The sequence below is a fragment of the Idiotropiscis lumnitzeri genome, chromosome 1 (genome assembly GCF_059441095.1).
Source record: "Idiotropiscis lumnitzeri isolate Australia: NSW breed Sydney's pygmy pipehorse chromosome 1, RoL_Ilum_1.0, whole genome shotgun sequence".
Classification (NCBI taxonomy): domain Eukaryota; kingdom Metazoa; phylum Chordata; class Actinopteri; order Syngnathiformes; family Syngnathidae; genus Idiotropiscis; species Idiotropiscis lumnitzeri.
In genome coordinates, this window is record NC_142391.1 from 17,913,668 (window position 1) to 17,926,399 (window position 12,732).

A 12,732-nucleotide genomic window follows, 5' to 3' on the forward strand; every position below is an offset into this window, starting at 1 on the left:
TTGATACGTTTTTTATAGAGCAAATTTCACAACAGTTGGCATACATATATATGAGCAGGAAATTAAAACACATTTACAGTAGATAGCCGAAGAACAGCAAAACAGCGACAGTCGAAAGCTCGAGAATAAAAATGTCTTCAAACGAGTTTTAAAAGTAGACGGGGGGGGGGGGGGGGGGCTTGCCTAACATTCGGTGGAAGGGCTGGTAACAGAAATGGCGTGATCCCCCTGAGGCTGCGTTTAGTCCTCTGCATCTCCACCAGCATTTGGCCCGCAGACCTGAGGCAGCGGGCAGGTGCCTCGTGTTGTAGAAGCTCGGAGAGGTGCGCTGGGGTAAGGCCATTTAAAGACGGACAGAAGTATCTGAAAGCAGAGCGAGTGAAGAGAGGCCAAGATTGAGATTATGTGATCTGTCTTCCAAGCTCCAGTTGGAAGACGGGCAGCAGCATTTTGGACCAGTTGGAGGTGCTTGAGCGAGGACTGGCTGACTCCAAAGTAAAGTGCATTGTAGAAATGCAGCCTGTACGTAATGAAGGCATGGATTACTGTTTCCAAGTTCTGCTGAAAAAGAACAGGCTTCACTTTAGTCAGCTGCCCAAGATGAAAGAAGCTGGATCGAACAATAGCACTGAAATCCAAGTTTTAAATTGGACTGTTGGCTTTAGATAAGATGTCAGGGGACTAAGGTCAACAGGGTTGAAAGTAGAAGGGCCACTGGAACTGAAGACCATGACTTCTGTTTTCTTTTCGATGAAATTCAAGAAATTCTGTGTCATCCAGATTTTGATTTAGTCTAGACAGGACAAAAGTGGTCTCAAGCAGAGTGCGTCTCTTTTTGCTCAGCGGAATATAGATCTGACTCATCCGTTTTCGGAGGGTGGAACATAGGGGCAGCAAGTACAACGAAGCACAATACAGTGGTCCATATCTCAAGTCAGTGTTCATGCCCCTGCTATCTCATTGTTTTATGTGGGGTTTTTTTTCCCAATGTGCTTTACACATTTTATAGTTCCTGACTTTAATACCCTTGCTTGTGGGGAAGAAGAGCCACAGTCACCGATATACTTATCAGCCCTTTAAGAACAATAAAATACATACAGGAGGACACGAGAGGTGCTGTCAGACACAAATCACGGCCGGACTCGCACTAACAGTCTCGCTGACATCACATGCCACCCCACGAGGCTCCGCCTCTAAAAGGCACATGCATATATTTAACTCAGATACTAGAGTTGCAGCAGTGTTGTACTCTGACTGTCTTGTTGACTGCTTGGAGATGTTTCTCACAGACAAGATGTGCTCCAGCATTGTGGATGAGACTTGCAACATTTTATATAGTTCAAACTCAAAGTAAATCTTGTTTTTCTGAATGTAAAAATTCTAAAGGGTTATAATTGGGACGAACACATACACGCACACACGGTGTGGTCAAAGTTCATACAGCATGGTCAAATTTGAAAATTGTCAATACTATACTGGAAATAAATTATTTTGCCATCCAAATCATTTAGTCAGTGTTGGTTATTTTGATATGAAGAAGAAAAGTGATGTTTGAGATGGCACAAAAGGCAAAAAACATTTGTGTCAACGTGCATCTTGAAATGGATTATTTTCAATTCATACTAAAAAAAAAAATCATTAATTACAGCATGTGTCATTCCTGCTCATATCGTATCGGTCGATATCGGAATTTGACGTTTTGTTGTTTTACAATCGGCTGTCTGTAGCTAGGTCGGCATTGCAGATCAGGGAATTATTTTCACTCCATTTTTTACATGAAAGTAAATATTCTCCCCAGTGACTGCCATCGCAGTGGCTTGTGTATTTTCACTTTCAAATTCATCTGTCTTTGGAATTTTTGCTGTATTTTTATGATGTAAAATGAAATGCACATTGACTTCTCTGATGTAATTATCCACCCCCCACCCCCCCTTCTTTTTCTTTGCCCACAGTTCCTACTGGTATACTTGTCACACGCTACATCACACAATTCTGCAGAGCATGCTCACTCGCATCTTGGCGGTCAAAGAAGTTCAGCGGTAACAGGAGGCACCCTCCTCTTGGTCGCAGTTTACAGTGACACGCCTTTTAGTAACGGGAAGGTATTCCCTGGGAATAATGGTCACGCGTACCCGCGCCAGCTCTTGGCAGGATGTGAAGAAGCTGGCCGCCGTGCTATCGAAGACATTTATCACAGAGACGATGATTGGACTCTTTGTCGAGCTACCTGATTGGATGCCTGTCTCTTTCTCTTCTAAACACTCCTCCAGTCTGCAGGCATCTGTGACTGCTTCAAATGAAAAGCGAGTGTTTCTGGACTGTTTAATTTCTCCTTTTCTCATCCTTGTCACAAATTTGAACACCATATTCAGTGGTGGTTCATTTGCTTTGATCATGAGTCCCTCATTACTCTGTGCAGTTTGACATTCTATGCATTGGACATGCATCACCCTGTGCGATACTGCTGCTGTACTGACGCTTCCACTGGAAGATGTAACACCCCCCCCTTTCCTCCCAACCTGAGTTTTTGGCATCAAGCAACATGGACAGCTGACAGTGCCGATAGATGACGTCATTGAAGAGGCATATTTTTTCATTTTGTCAACCAAACTCCATTGAAGACCATAAACAAAATCATCCTCATCATCAAACCCAAACATAATATCTTATCTTAATTTTTAATTGTTTCTGATTATATTCTGAATGTTTTTAGAATGATGATGATCCTTTGAAGCAGTATTTTGGAGATCAGTTCTTTAGTATGCAAATTTTACCAGGACGATGCCAGCGCCAAGTAACACAATGACATTTTTTTTAATTCATTCATTACAGAAAAATATGCGATACAAAATTAGTTGATGGCTTCTTCAGGTTTGTTCACATAAGGTTTTTGACAATGACATCATTCAAGTACTGTAATGTCACCAGCTGCATGTTGAATGAGGTGGTGTGGCACTAGACTCGAGGAAACTCAGAGTGCCTCTAATTTGCTGAATTCATCCAATTGCCCTAATCATTTTCTTCGTCTCTTTTGTGGCCTTATTTAGTGTCAAATCACCCTATCAATTCTTTTTTTATTTGTATGAATTCTGCCTTTTGTTTCCTGTAGTCCTTGCTCAGGCTCCTTGTATCCTGTATATATATATATCCATCCATTCCTGTATTCATATTTGTTTGCTCCCTGTGATGGTGCCATTTTTTTTTGTTTTATGGGAGTCATAGCCTCCTTATTGTTTTTTCTTTTTCACTTTCATGTGGATTTGCGCATTGTTTTTTTTTAAAGTGTCTGTATAATGGTCTGTAAGGTTTAAAACATATTTTCAATTGTCAAACAATAAATGAGCAGCAAGTTTTTTAGGGTCTGCCAAAAAGTAACAGCGATGATCATTTCTACTCATTCAAATACGTACTGAGCATGAATGTCCACCTGCGTAAAGTTGGCCCTCCACCCCATGCAAAAATAGGGGGAATGTTAGGTTTATTAGTCACGTTTGTGCCGTTAAAATTTTCGTTTGTGCTGCTACCATTTTGCAGTTGTTAGAGATTATTTTTTTAGGCCAGCCAGATTTCACCCAGCACCATCTTCTCCAAATGGCTCGGAAATGTTGCCATTTGTTTGTGCTGTTCACATTTTTCGTTTGTGCTGCTATGGTTTCATAGATGGTACATGTTTTAATGACGTCACGCCCACTAACACTGCCGTTTCAGTCACGCTCAGCGAATCACATGAATCACTCGTTTTGTAATTAATTCCAGGTTATATGCTGTCTGGAGAAAGCACGCTTCAAACCTGAGACTACTAGAGCAGTTTGCTGATGAAGAGTGGCGCATTATACCTGCTGAGAGGCGCAGAAGGCCAATGAAAGTTACAAAAATATGTCCAGTGATTGCCTCAAAACGTTTTGCAACAAAATGTAGTATTAAACTAAGGAAGGGCTCCATCATCTTCATTGGTTTTAAATTAATTTAAAATGACTTCTACAAGTGATAAGTCTCTAAAGACAGGAATGCAAATCACAATACGGTTTGATTGATGATGCACATTTTAATTTCCAGCGGCATAAGCCAGCAAGCCCCAGACACCCCCATCCCCTGAAATAAACCTGAAATTTTACCTTTCATTTTTGCTGTGAAAACGTCCGCTGTTTGATTGAAATAGTCTGTTTCATTTGTGCCGTAGGAATTTGTATTTGTGCTGCTACTGTTTTTCAATTAGAAATTATTTTTAGGTCATCTAGAATTCATCCAGATGGACACAACTGTCAATCCTGCACGTGTAAAGTCGCTGAAATGCCGCATTCCTGCAGGGAGAGATGTACGTTTGTCTCACAAATGAGGATATTTATGGAGCGATTATTTTGACCTGCAGAAAAAGTTGGGGGGGGGGCACTGGGGCACATACTGCCTTATTGTATTTTAATACTAATTTACCTCAGATACTTTCTTTGGGCTCGTTTATCAAATAATTCATAAATGCATTAATTCTCACTCTTGACTGATATTTGGTTAAAACAATTTTATTAATGTCTAAATATCAATCATCAGTTTATAGCATTGTAGTGTAAATTCAGTGACTTAACTCAAATTCAATTTGTCAAATGAATTGGACCAAATTGAAATGGATCAGAAGGCAAGAAAATGTCAAATTTTCTGGCGTGTAGTCCTGACTTGACTTGTACTGCGGTAGCTGATTATAAAGGATCCGATGCTTTAGTGGTGCTCTTTTTTTACAATGACAAAAAGTATAAATGAAGACATTGCAGCAGTCACGTTGACATGATGGGCTTTTGAGTCATGAATAGCGGCATTGTTGGTGCTGCTGATCAGTCAGAGGGCCCACAAAGGAAATTTTGCTTAGGGTCCCCAGAAGACAAGGGGCGAACATTTGCAATTGCCGGATGGACACGCGTGTCATTTGACAGCTGCCTGCTGTTCACTACAGGAAGAATGCAGGAAAGTGCTGACATTGTTACACGACAAGCAACTCGTCTTTCTCTTTTTGCTGCAAAAAAAGCGGTCGCTTTTGCGTGATTCTTGTTCTTGTTGCAGCCCTGCCTGATTGTCCGACCGGGTGGAAGGCGTACAAGCGCCACTGTTACTTCTTTGGAACAGACAAAAAGACGTGGAGCCAGGCTGAGGACGATTGTGTGTCCCAGCGAGGCCACCTGGCGAGCATTTGGGACAAAGGAGAGCAGGTGACTTGTCACACTCGCTCGCACTCGCTCACACTGGTCTTGCTCACACTCCCTCCTTTCTTGCAGTCCTGGCTGGGGTCACAACAATCATCTAAAATTTTCACTTGGATTGGCCTGCAACGTCACGGCACGTCGGGCTGGAAGTGGTCGGACGGAACTCCTTACATTGCTTCGATGTCGTAAGTATCAGAAAGCGCAACGAAGCTTGTAACTGTCTTGTTTTTTCAGTTCAAGGTTATTGTGCCCGTGCTGTTGTAACGAAGGGTTAAATTGAGTGGCAGGTGTGGCTCGTTAATGAGGAGTGGCAGGTGTGGCGCGCGTTGGTTTTAGGTGAGGCGTCAGTCAGTTGGAGACAGGCTACGAGAGCGTGAGGTGCACACAACAGATTGGATTTTCTAATTACTCCTCCTAAATTCCCGTTTGGAAGGCGGAATGTTTTTCACCAAAGACAGTGTTCATCAGCGATGGAAGTACAAAATAAAACTGTTGAACATTGGTCGACTCGTCAAGACTTTCTGAACTCGGAAGAAAACCTTTTTGAGAGACGCAGACGCGCACATTGTTCCTGCTTTCTCGTTGCTATGATGATGATGATGAGAATGATGATGATTGCGGTATGGTCACACCTCCACGTGGAGGAAACGTGAACACAGAAACAGAAGCAGATGTGTAAGTGTGCAAAGTGACCATGAGGCCGGAGAGACGAACCTGCAGGGTTTGTCGAGAGAAGGAAATGGAGGTGTCCTCTTTTGGGCAACGGAGGGTGAAGAAACTGTCAGGTTCCCTCAGTAGAAAAGGATACTGGTGTTAAATTTCTCTAACAATTTTAGAGATTTGTATTTTGGTGAAACAGAGCCCATCATGAAAGAAATTATCTGGAAGATCTGAGAATTAATTCCCTTACCGTGAAGAAACCCTTACCGGACAAATCCCAGTTTAGAACCCTAATTTACAACCCTCGGTTTTGTTAAAAGCCCTACTTTGAAAACCTAATTAAAAATTTGGAACTATAGCCCCTGTTTGAAACCCTAATTTAAATCCTTAGCCCCTGTTTCAAACCCAATATGAAAGCTTAACTCTAGTTTAAAACCCTACTTAAAGAACTTAGTTTAAAAATGTGAAACCCAAACCAAGTTTAAAGCAGTACTTTGGAAACCTATAGCTCAAATTTAACCGCCATTCGATACCCTGACCACACATAGTTTGGAAACCATATTTGTATTTGTTGCACTTTTGCGGGTTTGTGTCCAACACAAATGCCACTGTCAGCATGGAAGGAATGCCGAAACATCGATGTTCAACATGCGCCGTGGCAGGTTGAAAGTAATTGTCAGCTGCGAGTGTTTGCTTCTGGCGCTCACGTTGTGCGTCAACGCCAGCAGCTCCTCGGCCGTCCTGCAGCTCTGTGTGAAAGATTGTCTCTTTCAGGTTCTGGAATGATGGTGAGCCAAACAACGTAGGCGGAAACGAAAACTGCGGTCATATGTTGCATTATGCCAATGGTCTTTGGAATGACATTCGCTGTGACCGCACCTTTCGCTACATCTGCAAGCTCGCTTTGAGTGAGTTCACACCTTGTTGTTTTGTGACTGCATTGCGTTCGTGTGTGACTACAATGCCTCGACTAAGGGAAGCCACGAGGTTTAGCGACGTTGACGATGTTATCGACGCGGCCGAGGAAGTCAGCCAAATACGGGTCTTTGCTTCCTTTCCTTGAAGCTTTTTATGTCCAGGTGAGGCGCTTGAGATTCCGATCCTATCCAAACGCCCGCTCGGCAGCACCCAGCATCCAAAAATCGGTTGAGAGAGATTTCCCTCCTTCATTTAGCTTTAAATGTTGGCCCATAAACAGGCGAGTTCACAAATAGTCTTCAAATAATTGTGCAAGTTCTTTCAAATTCCCTCTCTCACTTGGGACATCTTTATAAATCATTTGTTAAATGTTTGCTTGTGTCCATCGGCCGATGGAAAGTGGAACTTGATAATTTGCCAAGAATTTGAGGCATCGTGTTGAAAAAGTGAGAGCGGCGTGACCAGCAACCCTGGAAGAAAAAGGCAGACTTCATCCAGTGTCGTCAGAAGACGCTGCTTCAATGAATGGTGGCCCTGCCACAACCGCCATTGGCGGCGCATTTGCTTCACGATACGGTTGAATGATGATGTCACATTTAGCGTCTTTATAACGTCTAATTTAAGCCTTTTAGAAAACTTTTTTAGAGTTACTTCTCTCCCTTTTATTGTTTTTTTGCTGTATTCTAATTGAATATTTAACATTTGACACTTTATGATCTTGTTCACGCCAGGATTTAATCTGACATGCAAAAAATGAGTAAAAAGAAAAATGAAACATTTTGAGTGGATAAAAATGAAAATATTGTATGTTAAATAACGTGCGCTCTCCTTTCAAATAGGTTGTGTGAGTGTCACTCCCGCGCCGACCACCTGTCCGACCTCCGCTCCCTGTCCCAGCTGTGTGTGTCCCACCTCCGCCCCGACCACCTGTCCCACTTGTCCCACCTCCGCCCCGACCACCTGTCCCACCTCCACCCCGACCACCTGTCCCACTTGTCCCACCTGTCCCACCTCCGCCCCGACCACTTGTCCCACCTGTCCCACCTCCGCCCCAACCACCTGTCCCACTTGTCCCACCTCCGCCCCGACCACTTGTCCCACCTCCGCCCCGACCACCTGTCCCACCTGTCCCACCTCCGCCCCGACCACCTGTCCCACCTCCGCCCCGACCACCTGTCCCACTTGTCCCACCTGTCCCACCTCCGCCCTGACCACCTGTCCCACCTCCGCCCCGACCACCTGTCCCACCTCCGCCCCGACCACCTGTCCCACTTGTCCCACCTGTCCCACCTCCGCCCCGACCACCTGTCCCACTTGTCCCACCTGTCCCACCTCCGCCCCGACCACCTGTCCCACTTGTCCCACCTCCGCCCCGACCACTTGTCCCACCTCCGCCCCGACCACTTGTCCCACCTCCGCCCCGACCACCTGTCCCACTTGTCCCACCTCCGCCCGACCACCTGTCCCACCTCCGCCCCGACCACCTGTCCCACTTGTCCCACCTGTCCCACCTCCGCCCTGACCACCTGTCCCACCTCCGCCCCGACCACCTGTCCCACTTGTCCCACCTCCGCCCCGACCACCTGTCCCACCTGTCCCACCTCCGCCCCGACCACCTGTCCCACCTGTCCCACCTCCGCCCCGACCACCTGTCCCACTTGTCCCACCTCCGCCCCGACCACCTGTCCCACCTCCGCCCCGACCACTTGTCCCACCTCCGCCCCGACCACCTGTCCCACTTGTCCCACCTGTCCCACCTCCGCCCCGACCACTTGTCCCACCTCCGCCCCGACCACCTGTCCCACTTGTCCCACCTCCGCCCGACCACCTGTCCCACCTCCGCCCCGACCACCTGTCCCACTTGTCCCACCTGTCCCACCTCCGCCCTGACCACCTGTCCCACCTCCGCCCCAACCACCTGTCCCACTTGTCCCACCTCCGCCCCGACCACCTGTCCCACCTGTCCCACCTCCGCCCCGACCACCTGTCCCACCTGTCCCACCTCCGCCCCGACCACCTGTCCCACCTGTCCCACCTCCGCCCCGACCACCTGTCCCACTTGTCCCACCTCCGCCCCGACCACCTGTCCCACCTCCGCCCCGACCACTTGTCCCACCTCCGCCCCGACCACCTGTCCCACTTGTCCCACCTGTCCCACCTCCGCCCCGACCACTTGTCCCACCTCCGCCCCGACCACCTGTCCCACTTGTCCCACCTCCGCCCGACCACCTGTCCCACCTCCGCCCCGACCACCTGTCCCACTTGTCCCACCTGTCCCACCTCCGCCCTGACCACCTGTCCCACCTCCGCCCCGACCACCTGTCCCACTTGTCCCACCTCCGCCCCGACCACCTGTCCCACCTGTCCCACCTCCGCCCCGACCTCCTGTCCCACTTGTCCCACCTCCGCCCCGACCACCTGTCCCACCTCCGCCCCGACCACCTGTCCCACTTGTCCCACCTGTCCCACCTCCGCCCCGACCACCTGTCCCACTTGTCCCACCTCCGCCCCGACCACCTGTCCCACCTGTCCCACCTGTCCCACCTCCGCCCCGACCTCCTGTCCCACTTGTCCCACCTCCGCCCCGACCACCTGTCCCACTTGTCCCACCTGTCCCACCTCCGCCCCGACCACCTGTCCCACTTGTCCCACCTCCGCCCCGACCACCTGTCCCACCTGTCCCACCTCCGCCCCGACCACCTGTCCCACCTGTCCCACCTCCGCCCCGACCACCTGTCCCACCTGTCCCACCTCCGCCCCGACCACCTGTCCCACTTGTCCCACCTCCGCCCCGACCACCTGTCCCACCTCCGCCCCGACCACTTGTCCCACCTCCGCCCCGACCACCTGTCCCACTTGTCCCACCTGTCCCACCTCCGCCCCGACCACCTGTCCCACCCCCGCCCTGATCACATGTCCCACCTTTTGCCATTGCTATTGAGTGTCCCACCGTTACTGATCCTACTCCATGCACCACCGCTCCTTCCGGCCGTCCGCCGACCTGTTCGACCAGTCAGGAGTTAGAGATGTGCAGGAGCTCCACCAATGGGTCGGCGTGTTCCTCTCACGACGTCGCATGCTCGTGCCTGCTCGCCATGATTGCCAAACCGGTGAGTCGTGCTGTGAATGCTGAAAAGCATTTTTACTCTCCCGTCTTTTGTCCCTCAACAACACCTTCAAACATCAAGTGGGCATTGCGGTTTTCTTTTTGTAATATAAAATATGCAACAAAAATTGCTTTGGATTTTTGGGCTGAGTTGTAAAGAATTTGAAAGTTCATGGGCAAAAGCGATTGGCCATGCCAGGAAGTTGACCTCATTGACGACATGTTTGTCCACATTGTTCATGAAAAAGTTGAGTTGCACACAGCGTGTGGTGAGGTTGTTGTCATCGTAATTGTGTGTGAGCATGGTGGCGGATTCCAAGCTGCGCTCCACGACGGACTCAGCGTGAACCGCAGCATCGTCATCAGAGGACAAGCCAATCCCCAAGCAAAGAAGTAATATTCACCCCCAACACACACAAAGAAAAGAAAGCAGTTACCATGACAACAAATTTCTGTGGCAGGCTCGTCGTCCAACTGGAGGTGCTGGACCACGGCCCCAGCGGGAACGACACGCTGGCACTACGGCTGAATTTCGAGTTTGAAACTCAAATTTTCTGGCTCAACGACAAAGTGGGCGGCAAGTGGGGCGCCAAGCGGATCGAGAACTTTCCCCAACAACGCCCCTTTGGACCTGGACTCGACTTCAAGGTGACGTCCATCGCTACATCGTCGTCCAATCGTCACCCAAATGAATCTGGACGTCCGCTACTGTGCCCACATCAACCTGTCAAATTATTCCAACAATCGGCCCACTATTTTGAAGCGTTTCGCTCCGGGAGCTTCTACTGCAGTGAATATCTGCGGTGAGGAAAAGGCGTCTTGTCTCAAAACCAAAATCACTTTTGAAGATTTGCAACGGTTGATGGGCACAAGTTGAGATGTCCACATCATTTTTTTGGGCGACGATTGACCGCGGTTTTCGGAGTTCCGCGGTTTACCTGTAGAAAGTGTACATTGACTGAGGAGCGTTTCCTGACTTTGCTGTCTTGTCGCCATCCAGATTGTCATCAAGTGTGACAATGGCACTTTCCACCTGACCTTCAATGACGACCTCGAGCTGGACTTCGCATATCGAGTTAAGGACCTGCGAAGCATCCGTTGGCTGGAGGTGTGGTACGTGACGCTGACCGGCATCCAGCTGAAGTGACATCGCCGTTTGATTGCCACGTGTGGACGTCATTATGCGAACAGCAAACAGCTTGTTTTAGCCTTCACTTTAGCCACCTTCGTTTTTTTTTCCACTTTTATCTTAATCTCACGTTACGACATCTTTGCAGTATTGAGGCCACACTGTTGTGCTATGGTTCGAAAATATCTGCCAGTAATGTCAAGTATAAACATACTTTCTGTCATTGAAGACTAAAGGTAACAATGTTTTTATGAAAGTGACTTAAAATGTTTTGAAGTGACCCATGTCAACAATTATGTTCTTTTCAAATAGCCACATAAAATAACCATGTAAATGTGTTTAAAAAAGAATAAAGGTCTTGAGAATGTCTTTTGGCTCGTTTATGAATGCAATGTTGTTGGGCGGCACGGTGAGCAACTCGTAAGCAAATCCGCCTCACAGTTAAGAAGTTTGCATGTTCTCCCCATGCCTGCAAGGGTTTTCTCCGGGTTCTCATGTTAGCTCCCACATTCCAAAATTATGCATGGTAGGCCCTAGGAAAAGTGGCCTTTCGTTTAAAAAAATAAGCCACTGGAGTGGGGTTGAAGATGCAGTAACAATTGAACAAATGGAGATCTGGCATGTTGATGTAAACAACAAAAATGCATTTGTCGCAAATTGCAATGATTTACAACAGTTTGTCTCGGGCCTTGGGAGCTGGTCAAACCCTTCACCTCTGACTTCCGCGTCTCACCCTTGCCCCTCAGGTGCAATAAGAGAGAGAAAACCCATGCAAGTACGGGGAGAACCTGCAAACTCCACACGGGGAGGCCAGAATCAAACCCTGCATCTCTGTATTGTGAGGGCATCGTGCCACAATTTTGTCATATAAACCAATTAAAAAGAATCCTGCTTTGTAATATGTGTAATTACTTTACTTGGGTGGCACGGTGGACAACTGATTAGCACAATGGCCTCACCGTGCAGGGGTCGTGGGTTCGATCCCGCTCCGGCCTTCCTGTGTGGAGTTTGCATGTTCTCCCCGTGCCTGCGTGGGTTTCCTCCGGATACCCCGGTTTCCTCCCACATTCCAAAAACATGCATGGCAGGTTGATTGGAGGTATGAGTGTGACGCGGATTGTTGTTCGTCTGTGTGCTCTGTGATTGGCTGGCAACCAGTTCAGGGTGTACACCGCCAACTGCCCGAAGATAGCTGGGATCGGCTCCACTTCCCCCCCACAAACCATGGGAGGAGAAGCGGTACAGAAGATGGATACTTTACTTGTGACTCAAGCCTCACACCAGCTAAGTGAATATAATATCAAAGACTATACTCACTCGAACTCACACCTGTTTGACATGCTGCCCTCTGGCAGGCGCTACAGGTGCGTCAAAACAGACTCACAGCCTGAAAATCCATTTTTCCGGGAGCCATTTCCATGCTGAACTCTCACACAACTTTACCTTGTAGAACTGCAACATAATTGTCCTATTTTTTTTATCTTTGACATAATTAAATTGTTCTATTGCACCGGAGTGCACACTGAGTACAATGACAATAAGGGGCATTCTGATTCTGAATTCAATAGAACTAAAGGACTTTTTTCCAGTGCGTAATTTGCAGTGTTGGGCAATTGACTTCCAAAATGTAATATTTTACTTGAGCTGTCAAAATCTTTGCCAATATTGTGCCAAATTAGCTGTATATCTTTAGCACGTCTCAGAACAAAACACTTTGAATGAGTTAAGTT

At 47.8% G+C, this 12,732-nt stretch overlaps 3 protein-coding genes across 5 annotated transcripts in view; all 3 read left to right on the forward strand.

Moving 5' to 3' along the window:
- The window catches only part of LOC148343471 (zinc finger MYM-type protein 4-like), a 38,524-nt gene extending 35,149 nt beyond the window's left edge, over positions 1–3,375 (forward strand). For all 3 annotated transcript variants that reach the window (XM_088296933.1, XM_088297092.1, XM_088297015.1), the window contains one exon: positions 1,953–3,375. In XM_088296933.1, coding sequence (XP_088153059.1) covers positions 1,953–2,043 — 91 coding nt within the window. In that variant the 3' untranslated portion in view covers positions 2,044–3,375. The remainder of the gene's footprint in view (positions 1–1,952) is intronic.
- A 915-nt stretch (positions 3,376–4,290) lies between these two features.
- LOC148343472 (C-type lectin domain family 4 member K-like) lies at positions 4,291–6,999 on the forward strand. The gene is made up of 5 exons (XM_088301448.1): positions 4,291–4,315; positions 5,050–5,195; positions 5,262–5,374; positions 6,624–6,757; positions 6,929–6,999. Exons 1-5 carry the CDS (start codon positions 4,291–4,293, stop codon positions 6,997–6,999), a joined length of 489 nt encoding a protein of 162 aa, XP_088157574.1.
- Positions 7,000–9,793: 2,794 nt separating this feature from the next.
- LOC148343473 (grifin-like) lies at positions 9,794–11,104 on the forward strand. The gene is made up of 4 exons (XM_088301578.1): positions 9,794–9,877; positions 10,073–10,266; positions 10,335–10,521; positions 10,874–11,104. Exons 1-4 carry the CDS (start codon positions 9,794–9,796, stop codon positions 11,018–11,020), a joined length of 612 nt encoding a protein of 203 aa, XP_088157704.1. The 3' UTR covers positions 11,021–11,104.
- Positions 11,105–12,732: the final 1,628 nt, after the last annotated feature.

Excerpts from the sequence above, each read along its gene's own strand:
- LOC148343472 (XM_088301448.1), top strand. The coding sequence starts at position 4,291 with ATGCCGCATTCCTGCAGGGAGAGAT. Across the intron at positions 4,316-5,049 it reads GCATTCCTGCAGGGAGAGAT|CCCTGCCTGATTGTCCGACC; the intron begins GTACGTTTGTCT and ends TTCTTGTTGCAG. Across the intron at positions 5,375-6,623 it reads CCTTACATTGCTTCGATGTC|GTTCTGGAATGATGGTGAGC; the intron begins GTAAGTATCAGA and ends TGTCTCTTTCAG.
- LOC148343473 (XM_088301578.1), top strand. The coding sequence starts at position 9,794 with ATGTGCAGGAGCTCCACCAATGGGTCGGCGTGTTCCTCTCACGACGTC. Across the intron at positions 9,878-10,072 it reads TCGCCATGATTGCCAAACCG|GAAGTTGACCTCATTGACGA; the intron begins GTGAGTCGTGCT and ends TGGCCATGCCAG. Across the intron at positions 10,522-10,873 it reads GACCTGGACTCGACTTCAAG|ATTGTCATCAAGTGTGACAA; the intron begins GTGACGTCCATC and ends GTCGCCATCCAG.